Here is a 22,409-nt window from a genome sequence, read left to right as displayed (position 1 = left end):
AACTCAATGAATAAGTTTCTCCTCATCTCGGTCCTAAATGGCTTACCCCTTATCCTTAGACTGTGACCCCCTGGTTCTGGACTTTCCCAACATCAGGAACATTCTTCCTGCATCTAACCTGTCCAGTCCCGTCAGAATTTTATGTTTCTATGAGATCCCTTCTCATTCTTCTGAACTCCAGTGAATACAGGCCCAGTTGATCCAGTCTCTCCTCATATGTCAGTCCTGCCATCCCAGGAATCAGTCTGGTAAACCTTCGCTGCACTCCCTCAATAGCAAGAACGTCCTTCCTCAGATTAGGAGACCAAAACTGAACACAATATTCCAGGTGAGGCCTCATCAAGGCCCTATACAACTGCAGTAAGACCTCCCTGCTCCTAAACTCAAATCCCCTAGCTATGAAGGCCAACATACCATTTGCCTTCTTCACTGCCTGCTGTACCTGTATGCCAACTTTCAATGACTGATGTACCATGACACCCAGGTCTCATTGCACCTCCCCTTTTCCTAATCTGCTGCCGCCATTCAGATAATATTCTGTCTTTGCCCCCAAAGTAGATAACCTCACATTTATCCACATTATACTGCAACTGCCATGCATTTGCCCATTCATCTAATCTGTCCAAGTCACCTTGCAACCTCTTAGCATCCTCCTCACAGCTCAAACTGCCACCCAGCTTAGTGACATCAGCAAACTTGGAGATATTACACTCAATTCCTTCATCTAAATCATTGATGTATATTGTAAATAGATGGGGTCCCAGCACTGAGCCCTGCGGCACTCCGCTAGTCACTGCCTGCCATTCTGAAAAGGACCCATTTATGCCGACTCTCTGCTTCCTGTCTGCCAACCAGTTCTCTATCCACGTCAATACATTACCCCCAATACCATGTGCTTTAATTTTGCACAACAATCTCTTGTGAGGGACCTTGTCAAAAGCTTTTTGAAAGTCCAGATACACCACATCCACTGGTTCTCCCTTGTCCACTCTACTAGTTACATCCTCAAAGAATTTTAGAAGATTTGTCAAGTATGATTTCCCTTTCATAAATCCATGCTGACTTGGACCGACCTCGTCACTGCTTTCCAAATGCGCTGCTATTTCATCTTTAATGACTGATTCCAACATTTTCCCCACTACCGATATCATACTAACCGGTCTATAATTCCCCGTGTTCTCTCTCCCTCCTTTTTAAAAAAGTGGTGTTACATTAGCTACCCTCCAGTCCATTGGAACTGATCCAGAGTCGATAGGCTGTGGGAAAATGATCACCAATGCATCCACTATTTCTAGGACCATTTCCTTAAGTACTCTGGGTTGCAGACTATCAGGCGCTGGGGATTTATCGGCCTTCAATCCCATCAATTTCCTGACTAATAAGGATTTCCTTCAGTTCCTCCTTCTCGCTAGATCCTCTTTCCTAGTATTTCCGGAAGGTTATTCGTGTCTTCCTTCGTGAAGACAGATCAAAAGTATATTAAATTGGCCTGCCATTTCTCTGTTCCCTATTATAAATTCACCTGATTCAGACTGCAAGGGATCTACGTTTGTCTTCATTAATCTCTTTCTCTTCACATATCTATAGAAGAATGACGTGGAATCTGTATGGGTAGAGCTGCGGAATACCAAAGGGAAGAAAACGCTAGTGGGAGTTATGTACAGACCACCAAACAGTAGTAGAGATTGGGGATGGCATCAAACAAGAAATTAGGGATGCGTGCGATAAAGGTACAGCAGTTATCATGGGCAATTTTAATCTACATATAGATTGGGCTAACCAAACTGGTAGCAATGCGGTGGAGGGGGATTTCCTGGAGTGCATTAGGGATGGCTTTCTAGACTAATATGTTGAGGAACCAACTAGAGAACTGGCCATGCCAGACTGGGTGTTGTGTAATGAGAGAGGACTAATTAGCAATCTTATTGTGCGAGGTCCCCTGGGGAAGAGTCACCATAATATGGTAGAATTCTTTATTAAGATGGAGAGTGACATAGTTAATTCAGAGACTAGGGTCCTGAACTTAAGGAAAGGTAACTTTGATGGTATGAGATGTGAATTGGCTAGGATAGACTGGCAAATGATACTTAAAGGGTTGACAGTGAATAGGCAATGGCAGACATTTATAGATTACATAGATGAACTTCAACAACTGTACATCCCAGTCTGGAGTAAAAATAAAAAGGGAAAGGTAGCTCAACCATGGCTAACAAGGGAAATTAGTGATAGTGTTAAATCCAAGGAAGAGGCATGTAAATTGGCCAGAAAAAGCAGCAAACCTGAGGACTGGGAGAAATTTAGAACTCTGCAGAGGAGGACAAGGGGTCTCATTAGGAGGGGGAAAATAAAGTATGAGAGGAAGCTTGCAGGGAACATAAAAACTGACTGCAAAAGCTTCTATCGATATGTGAAGAGAAAAATTTAAGTGAAGACCAACGTAGGTCCTTTACAGTCAGAATAAGGTGAATTTATAATGGGGAACAAACAAATGGCAGACCAATTGAACAAATACTTTAGATCTGTCTTCACTAAGGAAGAAACAAATAACCTTCCGGAAATACTAGGGGACAGAGAGTCTAGCGAAAGGGAGGAACTGAAGGAAATCCTTATTAGTCAGGAAACTGTGTTAGGGAAATTGATGGGATTGAAGGCTGATAAATCCCCAGGGCCTGATAAGTACTCTGGGATGCAAGCTAAGGAAGAGGCCCTAGAAATAGTGGCTGCATTGGTGATCATTTTGCAACATTCTATTGACTCTGGATCAGTTCCTATGGACTGGAGGGTAGCTAATGTAACCCCACTTTTTAAAAAAGGAGGGAGAGAAAACAGAATTATAGACCAGTTAGCCTGAAAGCGGTGGTGGGGATAATGTTGGAATCAATTATTAAAGATGAAATAGCAACACATTTGGAAAGCAGTGACAGGATCGGTCCAAGTCAACATGGATTTATGAAAGGGAAATCATGCTCGACAATCTAGAATTTTTTTGAGGATGTAACTAGTAGAGTGGACAAGGGAGAACCAGTGGATGTGATGTATTTGGACTTTCAAAAGGCTTTTGACAAGGTCCCTCACAAGAGATCAGTGTGCAAAATTAAAAGGACATGGTATTGGGGGTAATGTATTGACGTGGATAGAGAACTGGTTGGCAGGCAGGAAGCAGAGAGTCGGAATAAACGGGTCCTTTTCAGAATGGCAGGCAGTGACCAGTGGGGTGCCGCAGGGTTCATTGCTGGGACCGCAGCTATTTATAATATACATCAATGATTTAGATGAAGAAATTGAATGTAATATCTCCAAGTTTGAATTTGACACTAAGCTGGGTGGCGGTGTGAGCTGTGAGGATGCTAAGAGGCTGCAGGGTGACTTGGACAGGTTAGGTGAGTGGGCAAATGCATGGCAGATGCAGTATAATGTGGATAAATGTGAGGTTATCCACTTTGGTGGCAAAAACAGGAAGACAGAATATTATCTGAACGGTGACAGATTCGGAAAAGAGGAGGTGCAACGGGACCTGGGTGTCATGGTACATCAGTCATTGAAGGTTGGCATGCAGGTACAGCAGGCGGTGAAGGCGGCAAATGGTATGTTGGCCTTCATAGCTAGAGGATTTGAGTATAGGAGCAGGGAGGTCTTACTGCAGTTGTACAGAGCCTTGATGAGGCCTCACCGGAATATTGTGTTCAGTTTTAGTCTCCTAATTTGTGGAAGGACAAAGGGAGTGCAGCGAAGGTTTACCAGACTGATTCCCAGGATGGCAGGACTGACATATGAGGAAAGACTGGATCGACTGGGCCTGTATTCACTGGAGTTTAAAAGAATGAGAGGGGATCTCATAGAAACATATAAAATTCTGACGGGACTGAACAGGTTAGATGCAGGAAGAATGTACCCAATGTTGGGGAGTTCCAGAACCAGAGGTCACAGTCTAAGGATAAGGGGTAAGCCATTTAGGACCGAGATGAGGAGAAACTTCTTCACTCAGAGTAGTTAACCTGTGGAATTCTCTCCCGCAGAAAGTTGTTGAGGCCAGTTCGTTGGATATATTCAAAAGGGAGTTAGATATGGCCCTTACGGCCAAAGGGATCAATGGGTATGGAAAGCAGGAAAGGGATACTGAGGTTGAATGATCAGCCATGATCTTATTGAATAGCGGTGCAGGCTCGAAGGGCAGAATGGCCTTCTTCTGCACCTAATTTCTATGTTTCTATGTAAGCTTTTGCAGTCAGTTTTTATGTTCCGAGGAAGCTTCCACTCATACTCTATTATCCCCCTCCGAATTGAACACTTTGTCCTCCTCTGCTGGATTCTAAATTTCCCCCAGTCCTCAGGTTTGCTGCTTTTTAAGCTAATTGATATGCCTCTTCCTTCGATTTAACACTATCCCTAATTTCCCTTGTTAGCCATGGTTGAGCCACCTTCCCCGTTTTATTTTTACTCCAGACAGGGATGTAAAATTGTTGAAGTTCATCCATATGATATTTAAATGTCTGCCATTGCCTATCCACGGTCAACCCTTTAAGTATCATTCGCCAGTGTATCCTAGCCAATTGACGTCTCATACCATCAAAGTTACCTTTCCTTAAGTTCAGGACCCTAGTCCCTGGATTAACTATGTCACTCTCCATCTTAATAAAGAATTCTACCATATCATGGTCACTCTTCCCCAAGGGACCTCGCACAACAAGATTGCTAATTAGTCCTTTCTCATTACACATCACCCAGTCTAGGATGGCCAGCCCTCTAGTTGGTTCCTCGACATATTGGTCTAGAAAACCATCCCTAATACACTCCAGGAAATCCTCCTCCAATGTATTGCTACCAGTTTGGTTAGCCCAATCTATATGTAGATTAAAGTCACCCATGATAACTGCTGTACCTTTATTGCACATATCCCTAATTTCTTGTTTGATGCTGTCCCCAACTTCACTACTACTGTTTGGTGGTCTGTACACAACTCCCACTATCGTTTTCTGCAGCTCTGCTCATATAGATTCCACATCATCCAAGCTAATGTCCTTCCTTACTATTGCGTTAATTTCGTCTTTAACCAGCAAAGCTACCTCACCTCCTTTTCCTTTCTGTCTATCCTTCCTGAATGTTGAATACCCCTGGATGTTGAGTTCCCAGCCTTGGTCACCCTGGAGTCATGTCTCCGTAATCCCAATTATATCATATTTGTTAATAGTTGCCTGCGCAGTTAATTCATCCACCTTATTACGAATACTCCTCCTATTAAGGCACAGAGCCTTCAGGCTTGTCTTTTTAACACACTTTGTCCCTTCATAATTTTGCTGTAATGTGGCCCTTTTTGATTTTTGACTTGGGTTTCTCTGCCCTCCACTTTTACTTTTCTTCTGTCCCCATTTTACTTCCCTCTGTCTCCCTGCACAGGTTCCCATCCCCCTGCCATATTAGTTTAACCCCTCCCCAACAGCACTAGCAGACACTCCCCCTAGGACATTGGTTCCGGTCCTGCCCAGGTGCAGACCGTCCGGTTTGTACTGGTCCCACCTCCCCCAGAACCGGTTTCAATGTCCCAGGAATTTGAATCCCTCCCTCCTGCACCACTCCTCAAGCCACGTATTCATCTGAGCTATCCTGCTATTTCTACTCTGACTAGCACGTGGCACTGGTAGCAATCATGAGATTACTACCTTTGAGGTCCTGCTTTTTAATTTAACTCCTACCTCTCTAAATTCAGCTTGTAGGACTGCATCCCATTTTTTTACCTATATCGTTGGTACCTAAATGCACCACTTAGGCAACTTTGGCCAGCTAATAGTTACTCCATTTCTACTTAGGCCAGCGTACGTGGCCTCTCGAAAAAACCCTTGCGAAGAGTTAAAGAAATCGGCGCATGCAAGTGCAGCAGATGCCCAGACAGCAGCAGCAGGAAAGGGAAGAGAGAGGGGAAGGTGGGGGGAAGAGGGGGAGGGGCTGGGGGGAAGAGGGAGAGGGGCTGGGGGAAGAGGAATAAAGGGTGGGGGGTGGGGTGGGGGAAGGAGAAGCCTTTGACCGGGAGGGAGGAGACCACTCGGCCTGGGCTAGGGATGGGGGAGCGGACCGCAAGGCCACTCGGCCAGGGCTAGGGGTGGGAAAACGTACCGGCAGGAGAACGCATCAGCAAGCCCTTCGGCCAGGGCGAGGGGCGCGAGAACGCACCAGCAGGAGAATCGAACCGGTGGGGGCTGAGAATGGAACTGGACCAGCAAGCCCTTCCAGCAGGGTTGGAGTTAAGGTGCTATTATGTGTTTTTCAATTCTTTTCATGAATTGCGAGGTGGCTGTATGCTTGTGTCCCTGGTTACCATAACAGCCCGATCTTTTTGCGTAGATCAAGGCTCCACCCCCCTTGTGTTAGGCCACGCCAAAATGAAGAGATCCTAAGGGGAAACTTAAAACACTTTTTTTGGGCGTACTTGAGCCACAAAAAAAAAATCAGGCGCAACTCTTCAAGTACGCCAAAAAAATGCTTTGGGGAAAATTGAGCCCATAAAGAACAAAAGGATAATTGAAGTAAAGGTGGGACCGATTAAGGACGAAAAAGAAAATCATCTTGTGGAGGCAAAAGCATGGCTAAAGTACCAAATAAGTTCTTTGCATCTGTCTTCACTAAAGAAGAGGATACTGCCAATGTTACAGTAAAGGAGTGGGTAGAGAAATTGGATAGAACAAAAATAGATAAAGAGGATATTCATAAATCTTTGAACATGGCAGGGCAAGTTGATAAAGTGGTCAAGAAAGCCTATGGGATACTTGGCATTGAATACAAAAACAAGGAAGTCTAAACCTTTACAAATCTCTCATTAGGGCTCAGTGGGAGTACTGTGTACAATTCTGGGCACCACACTTTAGAAAGGATGACAAGGCCTTGGAGAGGGCGCAGAGGAGATTTACCGGAATGCTACCAGGGATGAGGAAATCCAGTTATGTGGAGAAACTAGAGAAGCTGGGATTTTTCTCTTTAGAACAAAGAAGGTTATGGGGAGATTTAATGGAGGTGTTTAAAATTTACGGGGTTTTGATAGAAACTGTTTCAACCAGCAGGTGGGCCGGTAACCAGAGGACACAGATTTAAGGCAATTGGTAAAAAAAAAGCCAGCTGGGATATGAAAAGAATATTTTTACTCAGCAAGTTGTAATGATCTGAATTGCATTACCAGAAAGAGTGGTTGAAGCAGATTCAATAGCAAGTGGGAAATGGATATATACTTAAAAATTAAAGATTTGCAGGGCTACAGGGAAAGAGCAAGGGAGCGGGACTATTGGAAAACTCTTTCAATGGGCCCAAGTTTCCACATGATTTGCGCCTGATTTTTAGGAGCAACTGGTGGAGAACGGACTATCTTAGAAATCGCAATTCTCCACTTTTTTTTTCTGCAGTTCTAGTCAGGTAGAACAGTTCTACTTCGGAACAGAATTTTTTCTTCAAAAGGGGGCGTGTCCGGCCACTGACGCCTGATTTCAAAGTTTCCACAGTGAAAACGTACTCCAAACTAAAGTAGAATGGAGCAAGTGAAGATTTTTGTAGAACTGAAAAAACCTGTTCTACACATTAAAAAATCAGGCGCAGGTTACAAATTAGGCATCCAGAACGAGGTGGGGGGGGGGGGGGGGGGGAGGGGAAGGGAAGTGATTAAATTCTACAATCAATCCTTATTTATACTTCTACAAATATTATACAAATAAATCCAACCTGAATAAACATTTATAAGCAAAGAAAAGATTAAATAAACCATCTTCCTACCTGTGTGAAAGTGCTTCAGCCATCGTTCGTTCCCGCGGGAGGAAACCGCCGTTTGTTGCCGCGGAGGGGAGGGAGGGGAAGGAGACAGCGGTTTGTTGCCGCCGCGGAGGGGAGGGAGGAGGAGGAAACCGCTGTTTGTTGCCGTGGAGGGGAGGGAGGGGGAGGAGACAGGGGAAGGAGACAGCGGTTTGTTGCCGCCGTGGAGGGGAGGGAGGGGGAGGAAACCGCCGTTTGTTGCCGTGGAGGGGAGGGAGGGGAAGGAGACAGCGATTTGTTGCCGTGGAGGGGAGGGAGGGGGAGGAAACCGCCGTTTGTTGCCGTGGAGTGGAAGGAGGGGGAGGAAACTGCCGTTTGTTGCCGTGGAGGGTGGGGAGGGGGAGGAGACAGTGAGAAGGGTAGCCTCAGTGCTGATGGCAATGTGCTTTTATTAAAAATTGTTCAAAAATTAAACAGCTACAAAGAACTACAAAAATGGCCGAGTGCCAATGTTTCCTTCACACTGCGCGTGCGTGAACGCTCCAACGCGCAGCGTTGCCAACAGGAAAAAAACGAATTTAAATAGTACCCGCCCCCTCCCACTTACAAAATCGGTGCGAGTGTAGGCTCCGCCTCCCTGGGCGCCGCGCCAAACAGACAAGGAGCTGCAAAGCGCTCGAGAATAGCGCGTTTTTTTTCTGGCACCGGTTTAGGCGCGAAAAATGGGCGCCCAGCTCGGAGGGGCGCCCGTTTTTTATCCTGTGGAAACTTGGGCCCAAAGTGCTGGCACAGGTACGATGGGACTAATGGCCTCTTTCTGTGCTGTATGATGCAATGACCTCCTCCATTTCCCCATTACACCCCCCCCGCCCCCCCCGCGCGCTAATCAAGACTTTGTTCTATTAGGGTTTTTGTTCTTCGGCCAGAGCGGGAAGAATCAAGACTACAAGCACCAGTAAGGTCACTGAAGCATTATGCTGTAAACTGCAGCAGTTGTAAGCCACACCAGGCCAGCAAGACAAACACCAAAGAGAGTATTTTATTTTTATATAGAGGGCAATTAAGAATGAAATTACCTATAATCCTAATGTTCTTTTTCACTTGTTCTACTTCACAGGGCTATCAAAAAAGTGTATAAACTGGTGGTAGGAATTGGAAGGCCTTTAGGCTAACTTGGAGAACAGCAGCAAAATATTATTGTCCTGGTAGAAAAGGTAGGAGATAATCTTTTCCTTTCAAGCACCCTGTTAGAGAAATTTAGTCCCTGGTATAACTCCTCATTTGGCGTGAAGAGATAACTTGTGCCTGGGCCCTGATCTGGCAGAAAAGGGCTTATTTGGATAGATCATTGTAATTTATAAAATTTATAATAAAAGTGTTGTTTGATAAGTAGGTAGAGTCACTTTCTTGAGAACTTTAAAAGAAAGTGACTCTACCTACTTATCAAACAACCCTTTACCAGATTGATACAGCCAGTCTTTTCACCCAGTTTGGTACAGACCCTGAAATCCTTTGCCTAGGAAAATCACAGATTACTATACCTGAGCAGCCATTTTAACCTTAGTATCGAACATGTCCAGTGCCAACAGTTACAAAAGAATCTTGTCCAGTGTTAACCAAACCAGCCTGCTCGTGATAGAAAGTACTTTTGCACTAATTTCACCCAGTGAAAAGGTTTACATGTCTAAAGTAGCCCTGTGCGTAAAGTTCTTTCCATGCACCCAGCTGTTAACATTCTCTTTCCGAAGCCATCGCCTCTGAAGAAAGGGAAAGAGCAGGCAATGAGGGAAAAGGGTTTCACCTTCTTGGAGCTACCTTAGGTATCAATGTTTGGGTCCAATTACAAGTACATCTGAATATCAGTAAATTTTGTATTATCGGTTTAGATCTACTAGTCAGTTTTACTTGAAATATAGTGGATCATCATCATAGGCAGTCCCTCGGAGTCGAGGACGACTTGCTTCCACTCTAAAAGTGAGTTCTCAGATGACTCAAATGCAGGACCTACAGTCTGTCACAGGTGGGGCAGACAGTGTTTGAAGGAAAGGGTGGGTGGGGAGCCTGGGTTGAAGCACGCTCCTTCCACTGTCTATGCTTAGAAACATAGAAAATACATGCAGGAGTAGGCCATTCGGCCCTTCGAGCCTGCAGCACCATTCGATACGATCATGGCTGATCATTCCCTCAGTACCCCTTTCTGCATGCTCTCGGTAATGAGATTTGAGGTGCTCAGCGCCCTCCCGGATCCTCTTCCTCCACTTTAGGCTGTCTTGGGCCAGAGATTTCCAGGTGTCGGTGGGGTTGTTGCACTTTTTCCAGAGGCTTTGTAGGTATCCTTGAGGTGTTTCCTCTGCCCATCTGGGGCTCGCTTGCCATGTTGAAGCTCCAAGTAGAGCGCTTGCTTTGGGAGTCTCGTGTTGGGCATATGGACGATGTGGCCAATCCAGCAGAGCTGATCGAGTGTGGTCAATGCTTCGATGCTGGGAATATTGGGCTGAGCGAGAACACCGACGTTGGTGCGTCTATCCTGCCAATGGATTTGCAGAATCTTGCGGAGGCAGCGCTGGTGGTACTTCTCCAGCGTTTTGAGGTGTCTGCTAGATATAGTCCAGATATCACTACTGCCCTGTATACCATAAGCTTGGTACCAGATTTGAGGTCCTGGTCTTCAAACACTCTTCCTCAGGCGACCGAAGGCTGCGCTGGCACACTGAAGGCAGTCATTGATGCCTGCCCTTGCCGACAGTAGGCTCCCGAGGTGTGGAAAATGGTCCATGTTGTTCAAGGCCTCGTTGTGAATTTTGATAATCGGGGGGGGCAGTGCTGTGTGGCGGGTTCAGATTGGTAGAGGACCTTTGTCTTAAGGATGTTTAGTGTAAGGCCCATGTCCTCGTATGCCTCGGTAAAGGTGTGGACGATGGCTTGGAGTTCGGCCTCCGAGTGTGCGCAGGTGCAAGCATTGTCTGCATACTATAGTTCAAGGATGGGACGACCTTGGATCTGGCCTGGAGGCGGTGGCGGTTAAACAGATTCCAATTTGTTCTATAATTTAACTCCACTCCAGTGGGCAGCTTGCTGATGGCGAGATGAAGCATTGCAGCAAGGAAGATCGAGAAGAGCGTTGGTGCGATGATGCAGCCTTGCTTGACCCCGGTCCGGATGTGGATTGGGTCTGTGGGTCAGGATCACGGCTTGCACATCATCATGGTGATAAATTTTTGAGGCTTCGACACGGTAAGCGAGCCCCAGGTGGGCAAAGAAAACGCTTCAAGGACACCTTCAAAGATTCCTTGATAAAGTGCAACATCCCCACCAACATCTGGGAACCTGGCCCAAGACCACCCAAAGTGGAGGAAGAGCATCCGGGAGGGCGCTGAGCACCTAGAGTCTAATCATCGAGAGCAAGCAGAAACCAAGCGTAGACAGCGGATACAGAGGGCTAAATACTGCAGAAACTCTAGGAGTATAGAAAGTGCAGGGGTGAAATTAAAAAGGAAATTAGGAAAGCAAAGAGAGAGCATGACAAACTTGCAAAGTGGCTGAGTAAACAGAGGAACTCTGTGAACCGAAGACACCAAAGGAGATACATGCGGAGTCAGCAGCATAGCTAGATCATGGAGACCATCCCCATCTCTTCCCATTTCTTTCAGAGACTTGGGATAAAATTAGTGTGAAAGGTATAGAGGGTGCGGAATTCCTAAAATGCATTCAGGAGAACTTTTTTTTAAAGCTAGTATGTAGCAAGCCCAACAAGGGAGGGGGCGGTTCTGGACTTAGTTCTAGGCAATGAAGATGGGCAGGTGGAAGGGGTATCAGTGGGAGAGCATTTTGGTGCTAGTGATCATAATTCAGTTAGATTTAGGATAGCTATGGAAAAGGACAAAGATAGACCAGGAATAAAAGTTCCCAATTGGGGAAATGCCAATTTTGATAAGCTGAGAGGTGATTTAGCCATAGTGGACTGGAAACAGCTACTTGAAGGTAAATCAGTGTCAGTGCAGTGGGAGGCATTCAAGGAAGAGATCCGAAGGGTTCAGAGCCCTTAAAGAAAAAGGGTGGAACTAACAAATCTAGAGCCTCCTGGATGTCAAGGGACATACAGGGTAGAAGAAAGAAAAAAAGGGAGGCTTATGACAGATACCGTGGGCTAAATACTGCATAACCTCGAGCAGTATAGAAAGTGCAGGGGTGAAATTAAAAAGGAAATTAGGAAAACAAAGAGAGAGCATGAAAAACTTTTGGCAAGTAAAATCAAGGAATCCCAAATATGTTTTATAAATACAGTAAGAACAAAAGGCTAACTAAAGAAAGAGTAGGGCTTATTAGAGACCATATAGTGTGTGGAGACGGAAGACGTGGGTATGGTTTTTAATGAATACTTTGCATCTGTTTTCACAAAAGAGAGGGGGGGGATGCAGACATTGCAATCAGGGAGGAGGACTGTAAAATACTAAATAAAATAAACATAGTGAGAGAGGAAATATTAAGGGGTTTAGCAGCTTTGAAAGTGGATAAATCCCCAGGCCTGTATGAAATGTATCCCAGGCTGTTAAGAGAAGCAAAAGAGGAAATAGCAGAGGCTCTGACCATCATTTTCCAATCCTCTCTGGCTACAGGTGTGGTGCCGGAGGACTGCTAACTTGGTACCTTTGTTTAAAGAGGGAGAAAGGGATATATCGAGTAATTTCAGGCCAGTAGCCTAACGTCTGTTGTGGGAAAATTATTGGAAAAAATTCTGAGACACAAGATAAATCTTCATTTAGAAAGACACGGATTAATTAAGGACAGTCAGCATGGATTTGTTAAGGGAAGGTCATCTGTGGCTAACCCAATTGCATTTTTTAAGGAGGTAACAAGGATGGTCGTTGAGGGTAGTGCGTTTGATGCCGTGGACTGTATAAAACACTAATTAGGCCACAGCTGGAGTACTGTGTGCAGTTCTAGTCACCACATTACAGGAACGATGTGATTGCACTAGAGAGGGTACAGAGGAGATTTACGAGGATGTTGCCTTGACTGGAGATTAGCCATGAGGAAAGATTGGATAGGCTGCATTTGTTTTCTTTGGAACAGAGGTGGCTGAGGGGAGACCTTATTGAGGTGTATAAAATCATGAGGGGCCTAGATAGAGTGGATTAGACGTACCTATTTCCCTTAGCAGAGGAGTCAGATTTAAAGTAATTGGTAGGTGGTTTAGAGGGGATTTGAGGGGAAATTTCTTCACCCAGAAGGTGGTGGGGGTCTGGAACTTATTGCCTGAAAGGGTGGTAGAGGCAGAAACCCTCACCACATTTAAAAAGTACTTGGATGTGCACTTGAAGTGCCATAAACTACAGGGCTACGGACCGAGAGCTGGAAAGTGGGACTAGACTGGATAGCTCTTTGTTGTCGGCGTAGACACAATGGGCAGAAATGTCCTCCTTCCGTGCTGCAAATTTCTATGATTCTAGAGACAAAATTGGTAAATAGCCAGTAGTTTCAGGTTACTAGGCTGAAGAAGATAGATCTCTTGACAAGGATTTAAACTATCCTAGGTTTCACTAATGATCTGTGGATGGTGCTATAGCCAGAGTGCAAGAAAAGGCATCTATCGTCTCAATAGTGCAGAACATTATCCTAAAGTTGTCACTTCAGAAATCTCTTGGGGAAAGTTGTGTGTGAAGTCGCTGTCATTATTGGCATAGATCAACACCAGAGCTAAACCTGAAGCAACATCTTACAGCATAGTCTCTGACTCAATAAATTTAAATGAACAACAGCTAAAGACTACCTTAGTCATACAAGTGGTACAGCAAAGTAGTGGTTATGGTACTGGACTAGCAATCCAGAGGTGGAGTTCAGGTATCACCATGGCAAGTTGTGAAATTGAGTTAATGAATCTGATATTTGTAAGTTGGCATCAGAAATGACCATGAAAGCTGCCATATGGTCATAAAATACCCCACTGGTTCACTAATGCCCTTGTGAAGGGATACTGCCACCCCGACTCAGTCTGGCCTACATGTTACTCCAGTCCCTTGTCCTTGTAGAGTCTCTTAAAGATCTCTGAAATGGCAATGAATGCAACTTTACTAGCATTGCTCACTGCTACAGAACACATTAAAAATACAAGAGCTGGCACCAGACCAATAGATGAACCCAGGATTAGGAAGAGGTGTGACCACTGCCAGAAGAGATTGTATGAAGCTGGAAGATCTAAACACCTTTCCCCAACCATCTAAACCAATGCAAAATCTGACTGCCCTAATCAGCAGAGCATGCTCCTAATTCAACACCATTAACAGATATGCTTTGTAGTTTTGCAGTGTGCAGAGATGAATATATCACAATAGCAGCGTGGGCTTCCCATGCAATAGTATGAATCAGATCTACTGGTCTGTGGATAAATGTTACCGAGTATGCAACCATCTTGATTTTGTGAAATGAAGTATTCCAGAAGTATAATCTTCTGGCCCAAGCCTGCAATTTGAATTATTTTGACAGGTATAGGGCTCTTCCAATACTTCAGCTGTATGCAGGTCATTGAGGAATTCACAAGATAAGTAAAAGTGACTTCCTCAATAGCCTATGGAACTCTACTTTGTCCACTATGGATACAACTGACCAGCACTTCAGTTTTCATTCCCATAGGTGACCTATCTAGACCAGTAATTTCACCAATGTGAAATTCAAATGTAAAAATCAAGATGTCTCATTCAGATTTAAATGCATTCATTCCAACAACAACCCCTGCACATCAGATTACTGATTAACCATGTTAATGTATCAAAATGGTTCTTTGCACCCAAAATAAAGATAATGGCAATAGGTCCAATGGGCTCTACCCTGATACAAGCCAAACTAAGTTTCTCCAAGTCACTGCACATTTTTGTCTGTCCTCTATAGGTTGTTATGTGATGGTAAGAGCAGGATAACTTTTTAGATCTGCTTAAAAAAACAGGCAAGCGTACTTACTGGTTCTGGTGTTTGGTTCCCTGGATGTGTGCCTGATACTGTTCTATTGAGTTCAGTACAATGTTACAGGTGTTACAGGGGTAGCCTTTAGCAGCAGCAGCAGCTGTGAAAGATTATAATTTAGTTACCTGCCATTATAAACAACTGTTGGAATAATGCAATTACCTGCCTATAAAAGTACATTTAGCAAAAGCTGAACTTTCAAGGACAGTTTTATTTTATATTTGCTCAGCTATCTAGTTTCCTTTCCTCATCCTTTCTAATTTCATCCCTCAACAGCAATGATTCTTATCCATCTTCCATAGCGTGGTAAACTTCTCTAAATAACTGTAATAGAGCAATTTCACCAATGTTATGGAAGATGGATTTTAAAAATTGCAAACGGAAATGCACATTTAGAAAAAAAAAGTAGGATTATGGGCGAGAGAAAATCCAGTTATGGTCAACTATAATAAAACACACAGATCAGTCAGCATCTGTAAAGAGAAAAATAGGGTTTTATGTTTTTAAGTGTGCAACCTTAATCTGAACTGATGCTTTAAAAAAAACATGCGATTTAGTACGGTTAGGGAAAAAAAAGATGAAAGGGAAAGGATCAATAGGTAAATCAATCAGAGAAGGAGTTAATATTTTATGTCATCTAATAGCCTTCTGTTAATGATGAATCAATGGGCCCAAGTTTCCACACGCGCCGAGAACGGCGCAGTCCCGACCTGGATGCCTGTTTTTCACGCCACAAAGTGCGCCTAAAAAAATCCTCGGTATTCTCCACCGACTTACAGGTCCTCTGGCCCTCGGCGCAGCCAGCACGAGCTGTGGGAGGGGCGGAGCCAGGTCCCTGCGCTGAAAACAGTGCCGGGACCTCTGCACATGCGCGCTACAGTGAGCACGCAAGTGCAGTAGCTCCAGGCGCCGAACTGTGTGGGAGGGGCCCGAAGCACGCAGCCCCTAGCCCTGGCTGAATGGCCTCACTGGGGCTGCGTGAATAAGGCTCCTCCCATGGCCAGCTCCTGCTTCCCCCCGACCAGACCCGACACTCGCTCCCCGCCCCCGCCCTGCCTTTGGACCAGACCCGACACCCGCTCTCCCCCCTCAGCCTCTGCCTCCGGACCAGACCAGACCCGACACCCACTCCCCGCCCCCCCCCCCGCCTCCGGACCAGACCCGACACCCCCGCCCCCCCCCACCCGCGCTCCTGTTCCCGCGCCCCGCCTCGCGCTCCTGTTCCCGCTCCCCGCCCTGACCCGCGCTCATGTTCCCGCTGCCCGCCCCCCCGACTCGACCCGACCTGCGCCTCCCCAACTGGACCCGACCCGCGCTCCCGCCCCCCCGACCCGACTCTACTCCCGCTCCCGGACTGGATCCGACCTGACCTCTCCCCCCATCCCTCCCTCCCTCTCCCTCTCTCTCTCTCTCTCTCTTCCCCCCCCCCCTCTCTCTCTCTCTCTCTCTCTCTCTCTCTCCCTTCCCTCTCTCTCTCTCTCTCTCCCTTCCCTCTCTCTCTCTCTCTCCCTTCCCTCTCTCTCTCTCCCTTCCCCCCCCTCTCTCTCCCTTCCCCCCCCCCTCTCTCCCTTCCCCCCCCCCTCTCTCTCCCTTCCTTCCCCCTCCCCTCCCCTCCCCCCCCGACCCGACCCAACGCCACCTACCTGTAAATCTGGTGCTGGGGACGGCCCTGCCCGAAGTCTCGGGCCAGCCCGTTCAGCCTTCGGTCCCGAAAGGCCTGCCTGAAGCACTTTCACACAGGTAGGAAGATGGTCTATTTAATCTTTTCTTTGCTTATAAATGTTTATTCAGGTTGGATTTATTTGTATAATATTTGTAGAAGTATAAATAAGGATTTATTATAGAATTTAATGACTTCCCTTCCCCCCCCCCCCACCTCGTTCTGGACGCCTAATTTGTAACCTGCGCTTGATTTTTTAATGTGTAGAACAGGTTTTTTCAGTTCTACAAAAATCTTCACTTGCTCCATTCTATTTTAGTTTGGAGTACGTTTTCACTGTGGAAACTTTCAAATCAGGCGTCAGTGGCCGGACACGCCCCCTTTTGAAGAAAAAATTCTGTTCCAAAGTAGAACTGTTCTACCTGACTAGAACTGCAGAAAAAAAAATGTGGAGAATTGCGATTTCTAAGATAGTCCGTTCTCCACCAGTTGCTCCTAAAAATCAGGCGCAAATCATGTGGAAACTTGGGCCCTATATAAAACCTTGGTAAGACCACAGTTGGAGAACTGTGTTGAGCTCCACATTAAAGGAAGCACAGCAGATTCCAAAAGGTGCTACCTGGTATGAGGAAATATAAATGCAAAAAAGACAAAAAATTGGAGCTGTTTTCATTAGAACAGAGGATATTAGAGGGTAATTTGATAGGTGTTTAAAACTATGAAGGGATGAGATCGAATAGATAAAACAACCTTTCCAGTGATTGAGGTCTAAAACAAGCAGCTAAATCAGCTGCCTTCTTTTTCATAACAGAATGCTGAGGCAGTTCCACTAACAGTCAGATTTGTTAATTAGTAAACAAGCTGGGCATGATTGGGAGCTAATATTCCAGGTGCTAGGATCTTGAAAAAGGACAGGTAAATTGGGAATGGAGGGAAAGTAGCTGTATAATTGAAAAAAAAATACAATTACAGCAGTAGAAAAAAGGGATTTCAGGAAGTATGATCAGGCAGTGGAAACACTATGGGTAGAGTTCAGGAACAGCAAAGGATGAAAGACTCTGGGGGAGTTGTCTGCAGACCTGATAGCAATGATGTAGTGGAGGGGGGAATATATAAATAGAGATCAGGGAAGCATATAGCAAAATCAATGCGGTTATATTGGGAGACTTTAATTTTCCGACTAGGAGAAGCAGATCCGCTCAAGTAGTAAAGGTAATGAATTTCTAGAATGGATTTGGGACAGCTTTCTAGAACAATATAGGAACACGAGTAGGCCATTCAGCCCCTTGAGCTTGTTTCACTATTCAATTAGACCATGGCTAGTCTGTATCTCAACTCCATTTACCCACCTTGGTTCCATATTCCTTAATACCATTACACTGCTCCTACAGAGGATGACCACTAACCCGAACTGGTTGGGCCAAACGGACGGTTTCCATGTTTTAATTTCTATGCAATTATAGTTTAAGCATCAAGTAACCCATCCACTTCCTTTCAGTGATTTGGTTTACCTATTGATTCTCTTCCTCCTCAACTTCGTTCCAACCGTAACAAAATCCCATTTATCTTTCTGACTTCAGTTCCGATGAAAGGTTTCACACCCAAGACATCATTGCCTGTCTTGTCTTTTACAGATACTGACTACCTGCTGTACATTTCCGTAATTTCCTGTTTTTATTTCACAGTTCCAATATTTGCATTCTCCCTTTTATTTTCTCGTTTTATGGCAAACTAGTTTATTTTCTTGCCTTGGTAATGCAGCTATTTGAAATCTTTACCTGCTTCAATAAAATATGAAGTTACATAACACCTAATTATGTTAAAAAGTGTTAAGACTAATCACTTTTTTATATATTTCTCAAACTTTACAGTTAATCCATAGCTTTAGTTACTCATAGTTAGCTAGGCATTCCACGTCCCCACCCCCCCGCTGATTTTACATGGTACCTAGTTAAGCAGGAGTAGAAAACAGCTTAGCGATGCTCTGGGTGGTGTCCTCGTCTCTCAGCTGCTTTCTAGAGGCCAGTTGGGACTGGAGAAACTATAATCGTTCATACATGCAAATGCAAATGGAAGAAGCACAGCCTGCTATTTTTTCTGTCATTTAGTCAGCAAAAATACCAGGCACTTTAAACCCCAGCATCCAGAAGTCATTTGAGAGGTCAACAGAGATAACTTGGAATAGGGGCCTGTGCAAGTACATCCTTGCACAGGCCTCATAAGGTAAGAGGGATCTTCTTTTTAAAAAATATTGCCAGACAGCACATTGGGAACCCCTTTTTGCCACAGCAGAAGACCCCACAGCACTTGAGCAGCACATTGGCAGGGAGTGGCCTCTGGCAGTGGCATATCTCCCTGCCAGAGGCCAGGGATCCAACCTCTGTGATGGTTATTACCAGAGGGCTAAATAAACAGCCGTAAGGCTAGGGGAGCATCTCAGTGGCATTCACTTGTCTCATGTCCCCTGATGCAACTGCCAAACGGAAAGCACAGACCTGTATGTCTTGCAGAATAATTTTTCCTCACTTAGAATGCATCTCCAAGTTCCCATCCTGTCACTCATATTTCCATATTAAACTTTACATTAAATTAAAGTCTGCTTTTGCAGTGACCGCCAAAGCTACCCAAGCCTCCCAGTAATGTAAACATCATCATAGGCAGTCCCTCGAAGTCGAGGAAGGCTTGCTTCCACTCTAAAAATGAGTTCTTAGGTGACTGAACAGTCCAATACAGGAATTACAGTCTCTGTCACAGGTGGGACAGTCGTTGAGGGAAAGGGTGGGCGGGACTGGTTTGCCGCACGCTCCTTCCACTGCCTGCGCTTGATTTCAGGTTATGGAGCACCACTGCTGATCACTGGTTTTCCAGAAGGTAGTAGACTTAGATGGAAAAAGGACACAAAAGGGCAACAATGAAGCACGCAGTGACAAATGGGGAATTGGAGAGGTCTGACTCAGCTATGTACAAGACAAAATGAGTTGACGATTTTTCTAATTTTTATCCCCAATGAACAAAATTTCAGCTGGATCAAGGCAGTGAGTAGCTGAACCTTATAGACCAGTACGATTCCAGGTTCAATCTCAGTTAATATTAGTTGGTGTCAACTACAGCTGTTGAAGGAGTAGTATGCGCAAGAGCACAAGAATCAAAAATAAGCCACGGTCATTACACCAATTCCTGGTGGAAATGCGAACAGTGTAGGGCTGAGCTGCTATGTCCTTCATTGAAAATAGAGCATCAACACTCACTGTCTAGTTTAATGAATGACCAACTGGGAAAGGTACTACAGGGTACCTGTGGAACCATACCCCAGCAATGCCAGATTTGATGTTTAGAACAGTGCAAGATTGCACACACAACAAATGGTACAGTAAAAGTACAAATGTGTTTTTTTCTGGATTTGTAAGTTATTTCAGCCAAGTGCCAATGGTAATGACACGACTCTACAGACCAAGTCATTAAAAGCTTGCCTGCTTTCAAACAAAAATGCAACGTTCTCTCTTTAGATTCAACAATTTGCTTCAAATTAGCAGGCAACATTTTCAAAGGACCAGATTACCAATGAACAAATAACGAACAAAGCACATTGAATGACACTGGTTTGCAATCACCCAGCTTGTAGTGCAAGATCATAACTGACCAGATAAGGCATTAAGCAAAGCAAATAGTTCATTTAACTGCATTTCAGGAAAAAAGTAAACTGAACTGAGGAATTTGATGTTGTTGTATACTTTAGGCAAATATATTTCGATAGCACAATATTGCAAGATCCATCAGCTTTGAAGTGTAATAAATAGTGATTTCCCCTTTACAAACCGTGCCAATATAAAACAAGCACCATCTAACCTACATATTAATTAGTTGTATTAAACTCAGTTAAAGTTTTTAACTAAGTAAGATAAATCAGGAAGTCTATATTTCTAATTGTGGCTTGAAGGAAATTTATTTTGTCTGCCACAAAACTACAAATTATTAATAGATTTGAGAAAACATATAGGGCTAGAAATTCGCTGACTTTGCGACCGTATTTTGGCGATATTTTACCATATTTGGCGAAAAGACGGTCAGCAGGAATTTCAGTGACGTTTTGCGGCGGCAGTTTTCAAATACCGCTGGCGAGAGGAGCGCCGCTGTGCAAGACCCGAAATAGTGTTTTTGTCAAACATTTGGCTCTCTGCGCGCCAGTATTTTGCGCGAAAAACACCGACATGTAAAAAGCTGCGTTGCAGCCCTTGAAGCAGCGGTAAGCATGAAGACCTGCAGAAAAGGTAAGTTAAAGTTTTTATGTTTTAATTCTTTTTCAGCGATTCGATAGATAAGTGTCTTGTAAATGTTTTGTGAATTTTTTTTTCCAATTAACTTTTAGGTGTTTTTCCGTCCTGCCAAGGCCCAATTCGCAGCGCTATCGGCCTCGGACTAAAGTTGGCGAGGATCGCGGTTTGCAATGCCGATTTTTACTGCTGCGCAAATTAAAGCTTGAATTTCATTTCAATTTAATATATTAGCAAGAATAGAGGATTGGCTAACTAACAGAAAACAGAGAGTCGGTATAAATGGGTCATTTTCCGGTTGGCAGACATAAACTAGTGGGGTGCTACAGGGATCGGTGCTGGGGCCTCAACTATTTTCAAGCTATATTAATGACTTGGATGAAGGGACCGAGTGTAATGTAGCCAAGTTTGCTGATGATACAAAGATGGGTGGGAAAGCAGATTATGAGGACGACACAAAAAATCTGCAGAGGGATATAGGCAGGCTAAGTGAATGGGCAAAAATTTGTCAAATGGAGTATAATGTGGAAAAATGTGAGGTTATCCACTTTGGCAGGAAAAATAGAAAAGCAAATTATAATTTAAATGGAGAAAAATTACAAAGTGCTGCAGTACAGAGGGACCTGGGGGTCCTTGTGCATGAAACACAAAAAGTTAGTATGCAGGTACGGCAAGTAATCAGGAAAGCAAATGGAATGTTGGCCTTTATTGCAAGGGGGATGGAGTATAAAAGCAGAGAAGTCCTGCTACAACTGTACAGGGTATTGGTGAGGCCACACCTGGAGTACTGTGTACAGTTTTGGTCTCCGTATTTAAGGAGGATATACTTGCATTGGAGGCTGTTCAGAGAAGGTTCACTAGGTTGATTCCGGAGATGAGGGGGTTGACTTATGAAGAGTTGAGCCTATATTCATTGGAGTTCAGAAGAATGAGAGGTGATTTTATCGAAACATATAAGATGAGGGGGCTCGACAAGGTGGATGCAGAGAGGATATTTCCACTCATAGGTAAAATTAAAACTAGGAGACATAGTCTCAGAATAAGGGGCCGCCCATTTAAAACTGAGATGAGGAGGAATTTCTTCTCTCAGAGGATTGTAAATCTATAGAATTCTCTGCCCCAGAGAGCTGTGGAGGCTGGGTCATTGAATATATTTAAGGCGGAGATAGACAGATTTTTGAGCGACAAGGGAATAAACTGTTATGGGGAGCGGGCAGGGAAGTGGAGCTGAATCCATGATTAGATCAGCCATGATCTTTTTAAATGGCGGAGCAGACTCGAGGGGCCAGATGGCCTAAACCTGCTCCTATTTCTTATGTACTTATGTTCCGGCCCGATAACGATAGCGGTAATTTTGGTGAAAAAGTATCATTTTCGCAGAGAACCGAATTTCTAGCCCATGGAATCCAAGAGCATTTTTCTTAATTCAAATGATATTCTATACACAAAATTGGTCACTATGATTTTCCAAGTTGAACATTCCATTTCAAGTGTTAACATTGAAAGCACATGTATATCATGGTAAGTAGTGAAAGCTTCCCTTTCCAGTGAGCAGGTTTTGTCTTTATCTACAGGATCAACTCCTGAGATATAGAATTGCAATATTTAATCCCAAAAAGAAAAATTTACAGATGCTGATAATCTGAAATAAAAACAGGAAATAGGACAAATACACAGCAGGTCTGTCAACAACTGAGAGGAAAAAATAATAATGGGTTGATGTTTTGGGTGCAGACCCTTCCCTAATTTGTAATGTCGGATCTCAAACAGCAACATAATCTTTATTTCATCAGATG

The 22,409-nt window shown here is 44.4% G+C and overlaps 1 protein-coding gene across 2 annotated transcripts in view; it reads right to left on the bottom strand.

Moving 5' to 3' along the window:
- The window catches only part of LOC139262965 (zinc finger matrin-type protein 4-like), a 57,273-nt gene that overhangs the window by 6,755 nt on the left and 28,109 nt on the right, over positions 1-22,409 (bottom strand). For both annotated transcript variants that reach the window (XR_011593006.1, XM_070878356.1), the window contains exon 6: positions 14,680-14,782. Coding sequence is in view for 1 of the 2 variants with exons in the window: in XM_070878356.1 (XP_070734457.1) it covers positions 14,680-14,782 (103 nt within the window). In the remaining variant the exon portion in view is untranslated. The remainder of the gene's footprint in view (positions 1-14,679; positions 14,783-22,409) is intronic.

This window comes from Pristiophorus japonicus, chromosome 4 (assembly GCF_044704955.1).
Source record: "Pristiophorus japonicus isolate sPriJap1 chromosome 4, sPriJap1.hap1, whole genome shotgun sequence".
In the NCBI taxonomy this organism is placed as follows: Eukaryota; Metazoa; Chordata; class Chondrichthyes; family Pristiophoridae; genus Pristiophorus; species Pristiophorus japonicus.
This window is presented reverse-complemented; position numbering and strand designations above follow the sequence as displayed.